Genomic DNA, 19,824 nt, shown 5'->3' with positions numbered 1-19,824 from the left:
GTTTAAAACTTAAAAAACTAAGGCTCAGTTTGGAAGGAGTACAAATGCAAATATGTAGAGTACAAAACCTTATATTTTATATTATTTTGTATACATTTGCACTGTACATATTTGCATTTGTACTCTTTCCAAACTGAGCCTAATGGTGTTTGCAAGATTACAATGACCCATTTCCACTCAAACTCCATTCTTTGAACCAAACATCCAAAAATATGCCCATCCATTCATTCAAATTTAAACTGTTGGTGGGTTATGAGATAAGTCAACATGTAATAGGCAATAAAATAGGGGAGAGAAATAAGCTAAGGTCATTTATCAGAAAATTAGTTAATAGGTTAAACTTAGTTTGTCAAAGGTTAGTTGTCATTAAAAAATAAAAAGTAGCACATGTGAATTGTATACCACTTTGTTATGGTCACTGATGTGAACCTCCAAAAGGCACAGTACTGGTGCATAACCTACTCCATCGGAGGCCCAACATTACTGGGACATTCTATCCCTCCAAAAGGCACAGGACTGGTGTATCTGAAGCCAACGACATAATAACCTTTTGTCCATACCCTTGTTTAACTAAGCCTCAACTCACAACTTGCTAATTTCTGACAATAATAGAAAAAATGACTCACCCACAATACATTTTATGCCAAAAAAACAGAAAAAAAAAAAAAGCTTTTCGTCATAAAAGTTCTATATAATGTTCTAAACGGATCTTACTACAAACCACACAAAAAAGTTCGATTCGACCAGCACAACAGTATTCTAATTGGTCTATTACCAGGTTCTTCAATATAGTCCACATTGCAGAAGGAATATTGCCATGCTGAAGAATCAACTAACTGTACCAAAGTGAAATACTGCATAAAGAGGAAGACAACCTTTACAGATGAGGCAAGGATTACAAACCAATAAAACAGGAAACATGGCAGAGATACGAGGATCCCTACCACATATATGCATCAACAGGAACATCCCCCAGATTGTGGCTGTGACTGTGATGCACCACCAGTGGTAGATTTCAGATTCACATCAACCATGTCTTCTTGCTTCGTCGAAGAAAGTGTTTCCATTCCTGGCAATGCAGCTGCAATCTTCCGGAAAAGTGCCTGTTGAAATAAATACATCAAAATCAATCAATAAATATGAAATAGTAACAGCAGGAAGTTGGAACGGATTTACAAGCGATGGCAGCGCAGTAAACCAAGTTCCTAGCAATTCATGCAGTGCAGGGTTTTTGAACCTGGTGTTCAATTGCTTCCAGAAAATTCTGCTCAGCCAAATCTTGAGTAGAAAATATGATCCTAAGGCTCAGTTTGGAAAGAGTACAAATACAAATATGTACAGAGTACAGTACAAATACATACAAAATAATACAAAATGCAAGGTTTTGCACTCTACATATTTGTACTTGTACTCCTTCCAAACTGAGGCTCAGTTAGGGAAGAGTGTGCAAATACAAACACTTGCAGTACAAAACCTTACATATGGTATTTCTAAACCTTGTATTTGCACTCTTGCCAAACTAAGCCTAAGCATTTTTCTCTTATCATTTGCTATCTTGTGTCTAGAATAATAATACATCACTGAATTAGGATCATTACATAAATGTAATGTTGGTCCATAAGAATGTTAGACCTCAATAACTAAAGGTGCGCTGATGCAACATTATGCTGTTCAACAGAGTCTTAGAAATCATTAAATCAAGAGGAAGAAAAATGAAATAAACTTAAGGGTTAACCTTGATATTGAAGCCGGCTTTTGCACTTGTTTCAATGAACATGACATTAAGATCACGGGCTTTGGCTTCTCCTTCCTCTATTGAAACTTGCCTGTTGGATCATCCACGACATTGAAGGTGAGACTAAATGATGACATAGAATATCCAACATATAAGGTTTGGTTAATCATGAAATACTGAAGTGTAAGTAGCAATGCAAATTCATTTGGTCTGTACTTAAACTTGCGTCAATATTTTAGTATATAGACATAAAAATGCCTTATGTGAGCATTTACCGAGGAAGAAAGATCCACAACGCTTGTTAAAAGATAGATGTTGATGTAAGGCACACTTGAGATCTGAGTAATACCAGAACATATGTCCCACATTAAAAACGTTTTTTTTTCTGATAAATAACAGTTCAATTTTCTGAGATATTAGCAGATCTGGAAGGGGGTACAAAGGACTAAAGATCTAAATGTCAATAAACTGATCATAGAAGGAGACTCCGAGACTGTAGTGAGCTGGCTAAAAGAAGACAATTCTAGGCTTTGGAACTACACAAATGAAAAGGGGAAATTTTTAAAATTTTTTGGATAAATAAAGAGGAAATTTAAATGTCTCTCTCTCTCTCTCTCTCTCTCTCGTCACTTCAATACCGAATTCAGATTCAGTACTCACAAAACAGTGCTACCACCATCCTCACAGCCACTTGCAACCGTGTATTGGGAATATCTCCATACTTGCATGTTTTTATTCATGGGGAGATATTCCCAATGCACAGCTGCAAGTGGCTGTGAGTACAGTGTGAACACCATTTCATGAGGATTGAATCCCATCTCTTCAATATCTCAGGTCAGCTGCCTGAATTTTTTAATCATTTTGTATTGCCATAAAGCTGCCTCCCCTTGCTGCAACCATCATGTTACCAATCTTGAATCACCTTCAACAACTAGTTTTTCCAAATTCAGATTTCTAGCCAGTTGCACTTCTCCATTACAGCCATGACTTCAGCCCTAGTGAGTCCCCTACTCTCACCGAACCTGCAAATAAAGCCATAATATGCCCACTCATTTCTGTAAACCCCTCCCATTCCTGATGACCCTGCATTGCCCCTACCACTTCCATCAAAATTCAGCTTCATGACTCATTCCTCTAGTGGAGCCCATTCTTGAGGTGTTGCATTAAAAATGTTGAATGGACCTATCCCTATTTTACTTTATTCTATTTATTGATTGATTAATAGATAAAGGAAAGGCTTCATTAAAGAGAGACCGAAAAATTACATAGAAGCAGGAGTTGGGAGGTGCAAACTCCCCTAAGAAACAACAAAAATGTATTTACAACTGAACTCAGAACAGGTTTTCCTTATCAATTCCTTGCTTAGCTAAAAGGTCTGCCAGACCATTGGCCAATCTCCTTTCCCATTGAATTCTTAATGTCATGTTACCCACTAATCCATTTAAACCTTTTTTTATTTCCTCCCTATAATTCCAAATTACTAGTTCTGGTTGCTGTCGCCATCCTATTACCACCTTGGAACCTTCAATCAAGGTTCAAAGTATCGACACGTATCAGCCCCTATCGGCCGATACGCCCCTACAGAGGGTGTATTGGGGTTCTGACCAGTTCAGGGGGTGGAGGAGCCTTAAACCAGCCCCCCTGAACCAGTTTTGAAAAAAAAAAGTACCGATATCGCCCGATACACCCCTACTGGCATATCGGGTGTATCGATATTTTGAACCTTGCCTTCGATAACCAACTTGTCAAAGCTCAATTATCTTGCTAAATTGTACCCCTTGAAGAACAGCAAGAATTTCAGCTCTTAAAAGAGTATAAAATCATTAAGAAACCTTCCCCTATTTGATGAGCTTTTTTCCACTGAAATCCAATTCCTCCATTCTTCTTCAATTAGTGCTCTCCCAACACCTAACTTCTAAAGAAATTACAGAACATTCATTCCCATAACATCAGCTTTAAAATGTCTAGATATGCATCAAACTGCTATAACCAAAATCCAAAGTTCCTGGAAAACAGTGAAGGAACACCTGACCGAAAACACGAAACAAATTAAATCAAACTACCTGAAGACACCCATTCTACTTCACAGACCCCACCCCATCCAAGATACCACCATAGATAGCATTGCTCTCATTTTAACCAAAAAAAAAGCAACCCTTACATATGCCATAAAGTTAAAAACCAACCAACATTATTTCATTATTAATCTTCAAGAAAATATAAATTTCTCTGCAATATCGATTGAGATAACCTCCACCCCTAGATAACTTTTTCCCATGAAAAGAAAAGGGACCAGGGGAAACCAAACCAAGAAGGTGAATATTACCTTTTGTCAACAAGGTCCGTTTTGTTTCCAACAAGGACAATAATAACATCACTGCCTCGTTCAGTGCGGACTTCTTCAATCCACTTTGAAGTGTTAAGAAAAGATTGCCGGCCTAAAACCACCAAAATGAAACAAAATATTCAGCACAATTATCATAGAGGGCAGAACAAAATTCAATTAGTGGTTATGATATGAAGATACAGAACAAGGATTAACTTGGATGCCAAGCTGGAACTTCAAGTACAGAACATTATGTTGAATGCTTGTAAAAGCTGAATTTACTTTCCAGGCTTATAAAATTATAAGCGCATGAGAATCAATGGAACAATGAATGAAGAATCATCCCAGATGTAAAAACAAAATAGAAGAGTTGCATACTTGCAACATCGTATACAATTACTGCAACAGATGAATCTCTAATGTAGCTTGGAATGAGACTCCTGAATCTTTCCTGTCCAGCTGTATCCCTATCAACACACAACAGAATTATAAGATAAACCTTCAAAAAGAGAGCAAAGTTTCAAGGAAATACATGAAAGGCAACATGGAAAAACAACCCTTGCGAAATTTCCTTGTCAAAAGAGTAAAACTGCATGTATTCAAAAGTTCTTTCATCAATTACTCTCTAGCTTCATGCATTGCCAATAATTTTCCCTTAATTAAGAACTATAAAAGCTAATGGTGGTTGTTTCAGTTGCATCTTGCATGGACTTTTTTTATCAGTATTTCAGTTGCATGGGCATTGCATTATATAAATGTTCAAATGTACACTTTCCAACCATTCTTATGCATATATACTTCGTATCAAGCATGGAACCTTTTAGTTTCTAAGCAATGTACAGTGGTATTATCTTGTTACAGAAGTTAGCCAAGACTGATTGCTTGGCAGTATGGCACAGCTGAGCAAGTCCAGTTGATCCAGTCTGATGGTGTTTATAGGGAAGGCTTTAGTCTTTCCTTTACCAGTCCTCAGTCCACTTTGCTTCGGAATGGCTCACTGCCACCATGGACAGCTGAGATTGTTAATTAACCAGTTCTTTTATCCTTGTTATCAAATATATGCACCATGTTAGATTTCCAAATGTCGGAAATTATGTATTTCAAGTGCACATCAAAGCCTTTCTCTTGTACAGTTGTACTATAACCTTTTTAATGTTAATGCATTTGCATTATTTTTATAGTCAGTCATTTTATTTAAGCTGCATTTACTTGTAACTAAGGTTCTCAGGTAATATTGTAGGGCATTAGGTATTTGAGTGAAACTCCTAAGGAGATCCAATGACTGAGCTCCTTGTAGAACTAAAACATCGCAGTTGAGGGCAATCAAATTAGATTATCAACACATTTATGGTACCAAAGAAGTGGAGACACCAGAGCTACATCCAGGTGTGGGGGGGACATACACTGATGTGATCCAGATGACTGAAACAATGATAAACATTCACTATAGATAGCTATGTCATCACACATGCAAAAGTGACATTAGCCCTTGAACCGGAGAAGTTTGCAGACTTAGGGTGCTAAGGTCATATCTGGCCAATAATTGTATGTGTTGGATGATTTGAAGGCGACCTTAGGGTTTGGTAATGTTTAAAAAGGAAATATATATCATTAGACAAGAGGAGAATATCATAGTTGAGGTTTCCCAAGTGAACTAACACTCTTGAATTGGTGACAAGTTAAAACCAAAATGACAATAAGAAAGTTCCCTGGTTGGACTAGAATTCTTGAAAAGGTTTCCTAAGTGAACTAGCACTCTTGAATCGGTGACAAGTTAAAATCAAAATGATAATAAGAAAGTTTCCTAGTTGGACTTAAATTCTTGAAAAGGTTTCCTAGTATGATTGGGACTCATAGAACACTTGGGTGGATAAATCAAAACTGTTCTTTGAAAATTTTTGAAGTTTATTTACTAAATATGAAAATATATATCTGCAGAATGTTTGTTATAATGCATTTTTACAAGAGTCCTAGCAATGGAAAGATTCTTTGGTAAACCATACTTGGTGGTGGCAAGGTTGGACAATGAAACATTACAGTTTCCCAACCATAATGATTGTTGTCTAGAAGAACTGAGCTATCATTTAGTATTGCATGAAAGGGTTTCTCCAGAATTTTTTTAAGGCTTAGGGGTGTGATTGTAAATGTGTTATTGAGCCCCCCTTGCAGTTAAAGGAAAACATATCTAATCCTCAGTGCATTTAAAAATGTCAATTCAAGGGTTGTGAGAAGAGTTTTCTCAAGCTATACTTACACTAACCCTAGTTACTAAAAACCCTAATATGGACTTCTCACCCCCTAGGCATCTGTTATGTGGCTTTTTATATGATGGAAAATCCAGCCACTCCGAGTGGATCAAAAAAACAAAAGAAAATTAAAAAAAAAAAAGGTGTTTTCTACAAATACTCTCAACTTTGGAAGCTGAGAATAGGGGTGCAAATGGATCCTATTTGGTCGAATTCGGGTTGCCCCAATTCGGGTCTTTGGATTGGATAATAGTGTCCAATCAGAATCCGGATTAGGATCGTCCCCTGTCCAATCCGATATATGTTATATATCTATTTATATAAATATATATAATACATATATGTGTTATTTATTTATAAATATATTATTTATATTGTAATTTTGTAAATTTGTTATATTATTTATTTTTTATAAAAAAACATGTATATATATGATGAAAATAATTAAAAAATACTTGTATTTTTTGTTTTTCTTTATTTAAATTGGTATATTTTATTTTTTAGTAATTTATTAATTTTTAAAGAAAACAAATCGGATTGAATCAGATCCGAATATCCGACTTACCAATCGGATTCGAATTCAGATCGTGGCCTATCAGATCCGCTTGGATCTACAATGAACATTGTCGTATCGGATTCAGATATACCCTTATTCGAATCTGATCCGATTCATTTGCATCCCTAGTTGAGAACACGGAAAACAATGGGGCAGTCAGATTCCAAGGAATTAGAGCTTCAGATCTGAAGGATATGTAAGTGTATACCAGGTATAGAATATTGTTCTGATTAATTTGATTAAAAAATATTGTTCTGATTAATATGATCCTAATAAAACCATACAGAGTACATGCAATTTTCCTGGAAATAGTTCATCAGTCTGCCAAATCTCCTATTACTATCACCAAAAGATCATTTGTTGGGAGTGAAGGAAGCCTTAGTCTCATTGACAAAAACAAAGACACCTTTACATCACAAGGAAAAGAAGAGACTCAAGTCAAAGTCAAATTAAGCCAAAGATGCTGACAAGCAAGTACAAATTAAAGGAAGGTCCAGAGGAGCCCTAAAGTTTGTGATAAAAGGTAAAAGAAGAGCAGGGAGAAGTAACGTTATTACAGATTTGAAGTGCATTCCAAGCCTTGGACATGGCTGGAGACCTCCTTTCTATCAGTTACTAGAGCTTTTAAAATTTCCATCTACAAGGACGTGTTGCAGCAGAATGACTGCAAATCCCTCTATTCTGACATTAGAATTAACAAAGGATCCTGGAAAGAAATAACATTTATTAATCTTTTTTATCATGAGGTAAAGAATTGTTCTCCCAAAATTAGGGAAAAAGGAACCAGTACAAGGGGCTCATGGCTAACACCCACAGTTTTGTTATTCCTTCCCAGACATGGTTTTCTCCAAACCTAATCAGATCTAGTAATTCCTTCCCTAGCCAGAAAATTGGCAAGGCTGTTTGCCCACCAGGGGTTCCACATGAGGTCTTGAACAAGAATACATCTTTGTAGTCAATGTATTTACCTCTTATTAGTTCACCTTTCCATTTGTTTGGTGTTTCTTATATTTCCCCTTTGCATTTGTAAGGCTTTCAAGGGCCACTTCCTAGTCCAACTTCCCATGTTGTTTCCCACACCTCTTTCCAACTATGAGAGTATGAGTGCCATAGAAGAAACCTTTTGGAAAGCACATTGAAGATAATGACCTTATAAAAGATGCTTCCTTGGAGATTACTGGACATACTTGGAACCTTTCCTTTTTTTTTCCTTTGTACTTTTGTTTCTCACAGTTACTAAACTAAAAAGTAAAAAAGGCCCTAGAGACTGATCCAAACACACCCAAGAAGCAAATACTAGTCTCCAAGCAGAAGCAGCCCTGTCCCCTATGCAACTTGAAAAAAATTTACACACATAATGGAAATAAACAACTTGGATGGTTTTACACTGACCCAGCAACCTTATTATAAATAATTAATAATAAAAATAATGTACATGTTTTTTGTGGTTACTACAAATAAACAACTAAAGGGGTCATTGCTTGGTGTAATGAAAAAACCCCAGCCTCACAAGTGTGAGGATGCAGGTTTGAGTCTGAGAGATGACATTGCATGTTGTCTGGTTAAGCCCATAACAAGTTCACCCCTCCCAACATTGGGATAATCATAATGGGCTTGACAAAGAAACAACTTCCTTTGTGGCAACACTACTGTCGTTTGGCCATTATTGGATGAGCTTGGGAAGGGCTTGATTGGCCATTACTGGATGACGAGGCAGTTTGGTGGCTGGAAAGGTTTTTTTATTGAAAATTGTAACTTTCATTCATATATTAAAATAAAACAGTGTATAACCGTCAAGCACCCAAGATAAGGTGTTGACCCCTCCAAGTAGCTCACTATTATAATACAGCCCAAGACAATTCCTCCCTAGTAGAGTCCTTCATTTTTCTAGGGTGTCAGCCAGTCTATTTACTGACCTTCTAACCCACCTAAAACTTGCCCCAATTTCCCTTCTTGGGCATTTGATATCCCTCACAATCCGTCTATGGGTCCAGATCCCCAAGCTATTTGTTTGCATCCACCCTATTACCAACTTCCACCTCAATATGTTAGAAGCCTAGCTGTTTATCCAATCTCAAGCCTTGGAGAAGGGCCACCACTTCAGCTATTAGTGAGTTTCCTACCCCCTTTGGTCCTGAGAATAAAGCCATCACTTTTCCTTCTCCATCTCTTAAAACTCCTCCAATACTTGAAGGGCCAAGGTTACCTAAAGAGCTCCCATCAAATTTCAACTTCACCCCTTGCTGTTATGAAGGGGTCCAGCTTTCCTGAAAAGTAAGGTTTGTAGAAGAAGAATATCTTTTCAATGAGAACTCCTTAAATAATCAATGGCTTGCTGTTATGAAGGGGTCCAGCTTTCCTGAAAAGTAAGCTTTGTAGAAGAAGAAGATCTTTTCAATGAGAACTCCTTAAATAATCAATGGCTTGAAAGAAAATTTGAAGAGGAAGAAATAAGGAAGGCCATCTCAATGGACAAATCTAAAGCCTTGGGACCAAATGATTTCACAATGGCCTTTTTATCAAGGTTGTTGGGGAATTGTGAAGGATGAATTGTATGCAGGGATTAATGCAACCTTTTTAGTCATTATCCCTAAGAAGCCTGAGACTAGTCACCCAAAGGATTATAGACCAATTAGTTTAGTGACTAGTATCTATAAAATAATAGCCAAGATTATTTCCCTAAGGATTAAAGTGGTTCTTCCTTCATTAATCAATAAACATCAAGGGGCTTTCATTCGGGAGAGGCAGAAAATTGATCAAATACTTGTTTCTAATGAAAGTGTGTAGGAGATGAGAAGATCGTGAAGTAAAAGGTTTTGTTTGTAAGTTGGACATAAAGAATGCCTACGACCTGGTGGACTGGACTCTTATATTTGAGGTATTGGAAACTGTGGTTTTGGAGAAAGATGGTGCAAGTGGACGTTTGGGTGCATAAAATCGTATCACTACATCTTTGTTTGTTAACAGGGTGGTTAGAGTTGATGTCTTTAGTAGGCTAATTTCCAAGATTGATAGGGAGAAGGAGATTAAAGGGTGGAGAGTAGGTAGAAATAACATTCAATTACCCACCTTTAGTTTGTTGATGATATAATATTTTTTTTGTGAAGGTGGAAATTAGAGATTGATGAAGAATTTGAAAGAACTTGTGAAGAAGTTCGAAGTTGTTTCCAACCTGAAAATCATTCTTGAGAAGAGTTGTATTGTGGGGATTGATATAGAGGAAGAGAGATAAATGCTTTAGTGACTATTCTGGAGTGTTCCACCACTAGTTGGCATTTTTAACTTAGGTCTTCCTTTAGGAACAAACCCCAAGGAAAATAGGTTCTAGAACCCAATTTTAGAGAAATGTGCAAAGAGGTTGGCAGCTTTGAAAAGGAATTATATCTCACTAGGAAGTAGAATCACATTGATAAAATCTACATTTGCCAATTTATTATCTCTCGATCTTTAGGATCCTACAAAAGGAGGCAAAAACGATGGACAAAGTAACAAGGCATTTCTTGTGAAAGTTGGGTGAAGGGAAGAAAGCCATTTAGTTAGATGAGAAGTAGTCATGGGCTGGAGCACAATGGATGGGACGCTGAAATCAGAGCTAGGATCACAAGCAATTCTCCTTGGAAAGCCATTCATGACCTGCTACCAGTTTCCATTCCTAATATCAGGTATGACTTGAATTCCGGTAACTCCATAAAGTTTTGGGAACAAACCTGGGTGGGGAGCGCCCCTCTAAAGGATCGGTTTCCGTCTTTGTATGCCCTTTCTGATTTGAAAAATGAGCCGATCTCGTCTTTCACCACCCCGTCCTCTTCCATTTCTGGGATTGGGTGGAACTTGGGTCTAAGAAGGGATTTGAGGGACTCGAACTTCGACTGTATTTCGAGCCTTCTTACACTTCTTGATAACGTTGTCTTAGACCCCACTAAGGCGGATTCTAGAATTTGGACACCTACCCCCAATGGCATTTTCTCTTGTGCTTCGTTCTTCAAAGTCTTAAGTCAGTCCACCAGTCCTACCTTGTCCCCTTTCCCTGTTGGTGAGGTTTGGTGCAGAGCTATACCTCCTAGGGTTGGTAGTTTTTGTTGGGAAGCCTATTTGGAAAGAATCAACACTGGTGATCTACTCCAAAAGAAGAGACCCAATACTTGCTTGTCACCTCAGTGGTGTGTTCTGTGTAAAGCAGATGGGGAGACTGGTTTTCACCTAATGGTGTCTTGCCACTTCGCGAGGTCATTGTGGGATTGGGCTTTCTCCTTATTTGGATGCAGCTAGAATCCCCCATCAGACATGCAGGGCCTTTTCTCCCCTTCCTTTTTCAGGTGGTGGTTAAAAAGGGGAAGGACAATGTGGAGAGGACTAAGGGCTGTAGTATGTTGGACACTGTGGGAAGAAAGAAACTCCAGGATATTCTCAGAAACTCGGAGAGGGCCAGCAGATCTGAGGGCTATCATACACTTTAGGGCGGTACAGTGGCTGAAATCTTTGGAAATATTCACAGATCACACTATGGATGACATGTTGAGGAAGTGGGGTGAAATTGCAAATTGCACGCAGACCAAGTCAGTAATGAATGTGGCTTAGACCCCCCCACCTAGTGGATTCATGAAATTAAACTTTGATGGATGCAGTAGGGGAAACCCGGGACAATCGGGGATCGGGGGTGTTTTTAGAGATGATAATGGGGTCATCTCTGCTATGTTCTCAGGCCCAATTGGAGTGGGTTACTCCCTTAGAGCTGAGATATGTGCAGTTATGGAAGGAGCCCAGGAAAGCTAAGGAATTGAACATCAGGAAACTTATAATTGAAGGGGATTCAAAAGTGGTGATAGGGTGGCTGACTAAAGATCAAAATGATTTATGGAAGTACAATAATGAGAAGAGGAAATTCAAATGGCTGGTGCGGGAGATGGAAGTTAAGACATGTTGGATTAAAAGATCAGCTAATTCCTTAGCTGACGGGTTAGCAAAACAAGGGGCGGAAAGGGATTCTTTGTTTTGGGCTAAGCTGTAACGGTAGTGTCTTTGTATCTTTGTATTTTTTCCTTTCTTGAAGTTCTTTGTGACTTTTGGAAGATAAGTGTGTTTGTCTTCCACTTGTAAATTTTCTACTGATGAATTAATGAAAGTGTTATTGATCAAAAAAAAAAAAAGTAGTTCGTGAAAGTGTTCAAGAAGGCAGTCTGGGTGTTGGTAATGTAGGTAAGAAATGAAGAATATGGCTCTACTAGGGAAATGGTTGTGGAGATGGCCATTGGTGAAGGAGAGATTGTGGATGAGGTTATGGCTAGTATACATGGTAAGTTGGGAACTTGATGGGATGTAGGTGTACCACATTGGGCTACTTTGGTGTCATCACAGAAGGCTATTCATAACATCCTTCATCAATTACTCAGTCATGATATTTGTTCTAGAGATTTAGTTAGGTTTTGGGAAGATGTTTGGGTTGGCTCCTCTCCACAAAAGGGCATTTTTCCTTCCTTGTGCTATGTTACTTTGTACAAAAAATGAGTTTTTTTTTTTAATTCATTGCTCTTTCATTACTTCCTGTGGGTTGTGGATCACAATTGGTAAGTTGGGTTCTGAAGAGGTCTACTGAATGATGAATTAGTGCCCTAACAGTAGGGCTATCAATGGGCCAGGTCCACCCATGGACCCAAACTGACTAAACCAATTATACCAGTTCGGGTTCCATGAGAAAGGAGATCAGCAAATGCCTAAGCCAAGCATGGGATGAATAGAAATCAATTGTACTAGACATGTACTTTGTATTTGTTGGAGAGGAAGCATCTAATGCCTCTCTTCTATTATGGTGTTGATTTAATAATAGTTCAAGGTACTTATTAAAAAAAATTGCTACTGTTACTGTCGCAAGAAAAAAGAAAGAACAAAAATGCATTGACCTAGAGGATCAACAAGAACTATTACTACCAGCTGATACAACAAAAGTGCTGCAATGTTTGAACATAAATGTACATCTGAAGCAGAAGTCATCAGTATGGTGGTTGGAACACTTGCAGATTGGTTGTCTATTCATAATGTATTTATAAGATGACATTTTTGTTGTTTCTTTTTTGAGGTCCTTATATGGATTATACATGTACAGCAACACATTGTACAAAGGATCATATGCTTTTGGTTCAATAAAGTGCCAAAAGAGCTGTGGAATGAAATCCAAATATTCATTTCTTGGCATTCTTCCTCTCTTTTTTTTTTTCATTAAGTCAATCTACCAACTTGGCACCTTGATCATGGTTATGAAATTCCAATATATAGTCCAATCGGGCCACTTATATTCTAATGCCAACTGTGTTTGCTTGTTTGTAAGTTCTGTTTCTTTTCTTTTTTAAGTAGATAAATAATACATTTAGGTGTAATAGAGGTTGAATCTGATCTGTACTTTCAAGATATTCCTTGTCAGTTTGTTTGAGGTCCAGGGAGATTCTTCCAACATCACCGATACATGATCTTTAGTAAGTTCATGATAATTGATAAAGGTCAGTTTGGAGGTGATATGAAAATGGTTTGACAAAGTGATTAGAATAAAGCAGATCACTTTCTTGAAAAGTTCAAGATTCTTTAGAATTCATTCTCAGATTCCTTGAGGTCAAAGAAGAGACCACAGTCCATATCAGTTTCAAAATGAAAATTGAAATAATAGTAAAATATAAGAGTACAGCCTATTAACATATGGTTAGACCCCCTATATAGATGGCCTGCTCATAACCCCCTCTCCTTTTAAGCCATTGGCTGGTGCATCTTTTAGCACTCATATGCCAAAACATTTGCCAACTTCCCATTCTAGGATAACAATATCAAGAGGGGATCCACATAAAAATAATAAGAATAACATTTTTTTATCAATAACAACATTACATTAATTAATCACAAGAGTAATTACATGGAGGAAGATAAACTTTCTTATCTTCCAATTGGAGCTTGAGCTCCCAAGAATAGAAAATTGAGAAAATTACACTTGTGCCCAAAACAATGACTCCCTCCCGACTCCCTACTTAGCTAACCCATTAGCAACTGATCTTTTCGCCCAACTGATCTTAACTTCCATCTCTTGAACCAGCCACCTGAATTTCCTCCTCTCATTATTGTACATCCATAACCTGCCATCTTCTTTATTTAGCCACCCTACCACCACCTCCGAGTCCCCTCCAATGATGAGTTTTCTTATATTCATCTCCTTAGCTCTTTGGACTCCTTTCAAAACTGCTAAGATCTCAGCCTTGAGAGAGTCACCCACTCCAATTGGGCCTGAAAACATGGATGAAACAAACCCATTCTCATCCCTAAACACACCTCCAATCCCTAATTGCCCAGGATTCCCCCAGTTACTCCCATCAAAGTTTAGTTTTAAAAAACCAGCCAGTGGGGGGTCCAAGACACACTCAATACTGTTTTTGGTCTGGGTGCAATTAGCAATCTCACCCCACTTCCTCAACAAGTCATCCACTGTGAAGTCTATAAACAACTTTGACAATTTCAGCCACTATACTACCCTTATATGGATCAGTCCTCTCAGTACTTCATTGCCTCTCTCTACTTCAGAGAAGATCCTGGAATTTCTTTCCTCCCACAAAGCCCAGCATAATGCAGCCCTCAAACATCTCCACATGGACCTTCCCCTTTTCAATCAGCACCTGAAGAAGGCAGGGGAAAAAAAGCATTGCAAATTTGATGGAGGATCCCATCTACACCCAAAGAGGGATAATGCCCACACCCAAATGGACTTGGCAAACTGGCAAGTCATCAATCTCCCCATCCGCTTTACAAAGAACACACCTGTGAGGAGATAAACATGTCTTGGGTCTCTTTTTTTGGAGCATATCACCAGCATTGATTCTTCCCAAAAAAGCTTCCCAACAAAAACTACCAACTCTAGGGGGAATTGGTCTGCACCAAACCACATTAACCGGGAAGGGAGGGGCAGCAAGACTAGGGGGCTGACTAAAGACTTTGAAAAAAGAGGCACAAGAAAATGAGCCAGTGGGGGTGGGGGTCCAAATTCTAGAATCCAACTTAGTAGGGTCCAAGAAAACATTATCAAGGATACCAAGGAGGCTCAAGATACTATCCAAGTCTATATCTCTCATAGCCCTTCTCAAACCCAATTTCCACCCAAACCCAGAAGAGAAAGATGAAGGGGTAATGGAAGAAGAAACTAGCTCATTTTTTAATTCAAAAAGGGCATACAAAGAAGGAAACAGGTCCTTAAGAGGGTCATTCCCCACCCAAGTTTGTTCCTAGAATTTTTTGGAGTTACTTGAGTTCAAATCATACCTGATAAGAGGGGAGAAAGATGGAAGCAAATCATGAATGGCTTTCCAAGGTGAGGCACTTGTGGTCCTAGCTTGGATCCCAGCATCCCATCCATTTTGCTCTAGTCCATGTATGCTTACCACAACTTTAGCCCAGAGTCTCTCCTTTTCTATTGGGAGTCTCCACAACCATTTCCCTAGAAGAGCCAAATTCCTTTTCCTAAGGTTCCCAAGCCCCAAGCCACTTAGATTTTTGCTTCTGGTCACAACCTCCCAACTCACCCTATGGTCCCTTTTCTCCTCACCCGGCTCCCATAGGAAATCTCTCATCATCTTCTCCAATCTGTTAGCTACCTTTGCTAGGATTTTGAACACTGAAAGGAAATAAATAGGTAAGTTAGCTAAAGTAGCCTTAATCAGTGTAATCCTCCCTCCAAGTGAAAGGTAATTCTTCTTCCAAGAGGCAAGTCTCCTTTCAAATCTTTCCACCACCGGGTTCTAGAAACCCTCTTTCTTTGGGTTATCACCCAAAGGCATCCCTAGATTCAATTGATCAGAAAATCTTGATAGTTCTTTTTGGTAATAAATAAAAAAAAATATTGACAAGAGAAACAAAAGTACATTAGGAGGGTGATGAGAGATCATCAAAAGAGAATATACAAAGCAAAACAGAAAAGATGAACAGAACTTTTACAAGAGAAACAAGAGAAAAAATAGTTCAATTCAAGAGGTCTCCAGAAACCAACGCCAAGGAGTTGTGTCATATTTGTTAAGATTTAGGATCTAGATGATAAGGGATGCCATCTTGCTAGCCAAAGAGGTTACAAATATGTTGGCACATTGTATTTGGATTCTTGGAGAACACATCCCTAATAATGAATTATATTATACCATAATGTCTAAGGGCATTTACTTTACAAGTAGAACCAAGCCAAAGAGAAGAGATACTTCCACATTCAACCCATCCAACAGCTAAGGATTTTCAAATAACCATAAATCATTGATGGCATGCCCCTTAAATCAAGCATGCATGTCATCAAAACCGATTGCAAAAATAGTTCATTACTACATGGTATCTAATCCAAAAGTTCACACCATATCTAAACATCATTAAGGAAAATCAACATACCCTAGGAATAACATCATCCCTGGATTTCACAACTAGTCCTAGTAAACCTACCCCTTAAATTGCACCTTTTCCTTACCTGTGAAACCTACAAATTCTTGGAGCTCATTTATCATACATGTTAATACACGGATAAGGATCTCGCATATACAGATGCATAATTTGGAAAAACAGACAGAAATAAAATAACAAATAAAGCTAAAATATCAATTTCCGATGCATAGATTTGACACATCAAGAATTACTGATCTTACCAGAGCTGCAAGCGGACTGTTCTATCTTCAAGGTACATTGTCTTTGATAGAAAGTCAATACCAATTGTAGCCTGATCATCAAGTTACAACAGAACTAAATTTGGTTAGATGAATAAGAAAAAACACTGCATAAAAGCTAAAAAGCTTTTGTTTGCTAGAAAGTCAATAACAAGCATGAACTGATCATCTAGTTATCAACTTGTAATGTAAGTGAGCTCAGGTAGAATAAATGAAACAAACCCATAGTATAATGCTAAAAGTTTGTACTTTTGCTACATAAAGCTGTAAAAAACCCAATGCACTAGTACAACAATTCTGCAATGAAAAATGGACATAGCATGAAAGACCTATGCAAGCATCCAGGTGTTACAGTTTTCACTATGACTAGCCATACAATACCAGCTCCCCCTCATTACAAATGGTGGGAAATGCCAATGAGTTGGAACTAAAAAGCTTGTGTGATTTTTTTTTTTTTTGATAAGTGGTAAAAAGATTGGGCCTTAAACAATTTTTTTTTGGTAAAATATAAGGGAGCTAAATACAATGGGGGGTTTTTTCTACACTGTATGTTTTTCTTAGCCTAGGATAACAATCACCTTCCAGAAAACATAACAGAGGCAGTGGGTTTTTCTCTACACTTTAGGTTTTTCTAAGCACCATCATTTCTTTTTAATAAGAGAGCTTTCCCAATTTGTGCCTACTATAACCCACTATTGCATTGACAGGACATGGGAAATTGGAATCCAACGCCTGTCCAAGAGTCTGACTAGGAAGACTATAAAACTTGGACTTATAGGTACATCTAAAGAAAAATATATACTATAAAATGGTTCATAATTTGGAACTTCTAACGTTAAATACATCTAAAAAAGGGTCTAAAATGTTATCATTGTTAATAATTAACCTTTTGTTGGAAAAAATGGCAGTCATCATGTAAACGAACTATTCACCCGCGTAAAATAAGTAGAAGAAAAAGGAAAATGTTAGTAGAAGTGTCGATCAAGAATCCATAGACTGTCGGAATCTGATCCATAGGAGCAGGTTTCGTTAGTGAACCAATTGCCACATCATATAACAAAAATGCAGGGAAAACATTACATCATATGCAGTGACCCAGAACTTCAACCAGAGTCTACCCTGATACGAAGGATTCCTTTTACTACTTTGCAAATGATAGCATTCACTAATAAATCGTAATCCAAAACAGGACCGTCCTTCCAACCTAACTTCATGATCAAGAAAGAAAACAAAATAAGAAGAATTAAAAGACTTATATCATAATCAATTTATCAACCAGAAGTGAAACGGACTCCAACAATTCGAGGTCCATATCAGCCAAAATCAACGAAAAATATCATCAACAACAGAAATAGATGAGTAAAAGTGCGACACGGATCAAGATCCTACCATTCCTGAAAACCTAAACCATTCATTCAACACCAAAACAACATACGAATAATGAAAAAAAGAAAAAACAGCATGGCACCAATAGATCTGTCATTCCGAAGAAACTCCTAATATGATCTCCATCATAGAAACAGAATAAAAATTAAATTTTCAAAGATCTATTACATGGCGATCTATTTCTCTCAGTCTTACCTGGTATGTGTTATCGAATTTATCGTACATGAAGCGAGTGATGATACTTGTCTTCCCAACGGATTGATCCCCCAAGAACACAAGCTTGTACTTTGCGAGAGCAGAAACTGGAGCCATTACAGAGATCTGTCTCGACAAACCTGAGAAACCAAACAAAGAATCTAAATCGGGATCACCAACCGCCTATTGAAATCTCGCCGGAAAACCTACGGGAATGTCGCCGGAAAATTCGAGGAGATGCCTATGCAATCAAAGAAAAGTTCGATTTGGTCCTGCTCTACTTCACCCTCAGAGGGATCCGGCTCGAAGAAGGATGTATCGAAATATAGATAGATGACTTGTCACATTGTTTTTAATGTGTTTCCAGCTTTCCGCGTTAGATGGTTTAAAGAGATTTCGTAGAAAACTTGTTTGCGCCGATACCATCCGATACGAAATAAGTCAATAACTTATAACTTGCGCATTTTCTTCGTTTCGTCTCTTATCGTAACGGTTATTTCTCAATCATTTCTTCTTCGGTCTTTTTTTTTTGTCTTTTTTCAAAAGATTCTTGTGCGACTGTTTAAATTCTTTTAAATCCCCATATTACCCTTTTCCAGTGGTTTTTTAGCATTTTTTCGATTTTCATTTGTTATTAGTTTTTTATAAATAAAATAAAATTATAATTAAGAAAGATTAACAAAAGATAGTTCAACCAGTCCGGAGTAATATCCCCGTAACAAAATAAGTCATTAGTTTTAGCCCTTTGAGCTACCAAAGTGAGCAGCATAGGTCTCTTGAGTCTGGATTGAGGTCGAGGTCAAGCTTAATCTTTTCAATCCGAGCCTAGCTCATTGATGCATTTGGGTTGGTCAATAAACTTGTTTTACATTTTATGCAAAGTCCGGGCCCAACCTAAAAAAATAAAGAATCAGGGCCCGAGCCCAATCTAATGATCGAAAATTCAAGTCCAAACCATGTAAAATTTTGAGCTAGGCCAATTTGGGCTCGAATTGGACCCACCCAAGTTGCACCCTTGGTTTGTTGTAATTCCAAATTGTTAGAGATCTGTTTTGGGTTTTTGTTACAATTTTCATTTGTAGAAATTTCTCAAGTGAGTGTTTTGATAACTTTAACTTCTTTATTCAACTTAATGGAGAGGGATGTCTTTATTAGAATCTGAAAGTTTTAGGGGTCTTCTTCATATACCTTATAGCGTATGTTCGGCATCATTGTCGTTGCTCCAGAAAACGGTGGCACATCAGCGTCACGTCAAAAAAAAGAACAATGCTCCAAGAAATGTCTATTTGTTTGGAACCGTTTTTCCATAAAAAAATGGTGCTCCAAGCCATGCCTTAGAAACGAGAAGGCGTGGTTTGGAGTAATGTCAAATTTGACGTTTCTTGGAGGTACAGCCCGTTGCTGCCAACAAGGACATGAGGTGGCAGTGACAAGGACATGATGTGGCACTGGATAATAGGTACCAGTGCTGACTATTGAAAATGTTTCATGGAAAAATTGATAGCAAACTGAAAACGTTGTGGTTGTTTCAAGAAACGTCCTACCTGGCAGCAACATTTCCAAACAAAAAAGAAAAGCACTATTTTCTCAAAAAAGAGAGAAGTCTACATTCTCTCCTTTCATTGCCTTTGGTCAATGATTGAATTTTAGTTTTCCAACTTTATCCTTATAAACCATCGATTCTCCTCCCTCTCTCTATGGTCACTTTCGCTTGTCTC

General features: G+C 37.8%; 1 protein-coding gene across 3 annotated transcripts; it reads right to left on the bottom strand.

Moving 5' to 3' along the window:
* Window positions 1-670: 670 nt before the first annotated feature.
* LOC104606418 (ras-related protein RABH1b) lies at window positions 671-18,484 on the bottom strand. 3 transcript variants are annotated; one of them, XM_010271595.3, is made up of 7 exons: window positions 18,107-18,484; window positions 16,508-16,578; window positions 4,440-4,528; window positions 4,062-4,173; window positions 1,736-1,826; window positions 945-1,103; window positions 671-854 (listed from the first exon to the last, which is right to left on the bottom strand). In XM_010271595.3, exons 1-6 carry the CDS (start codon window positions 18,221-18,223, stop codon window positions 957-959), a joined length of 627 nt encoding a protein of 208 aa, XP_010269897.1. In that variant the 5' UTR covers window positions 18,224-18,484; the 3' UTR covers window positions 671-854; window positions 945-956. The 3 variants fall into 3 exon arrangements, with proteins under 3 accessions (XP_010269897.1, XP_010269898.1, XP_088745703.1); XM_010271596.3 differs by having other exon boundaries at window positions 671-1,103; window positions 18,107-18,246; window positions 18,317-18,455; XM_088889577.1 differs by having other exon boundaries at window positions 671-1,103; window positions 18,107-18,481.
* Window positions 18,485-19,824: the final 1,340 nt, after the last annotated feature.

This window comes from Nelumbo nucifera, chromosome 6 (assembly GCF_055504915.1).
Source record: "Nelumbo nucifera cultivar China Antique chromosome 6, China Antique-T2T, whole genome shotgun sequence".
Classification (NCBI taxonomy): Eukaryota; Viridiplantae; Streptophyta; class Magnoliopsida; order Proteales; family Nelumbonaceae; genus Nelumbo; species Nelumbo nucifera.
Note: the sequence above shows the minus strand (reverse complement) of the source record. Positions and strands in the feature narration are given on the sequence as shown.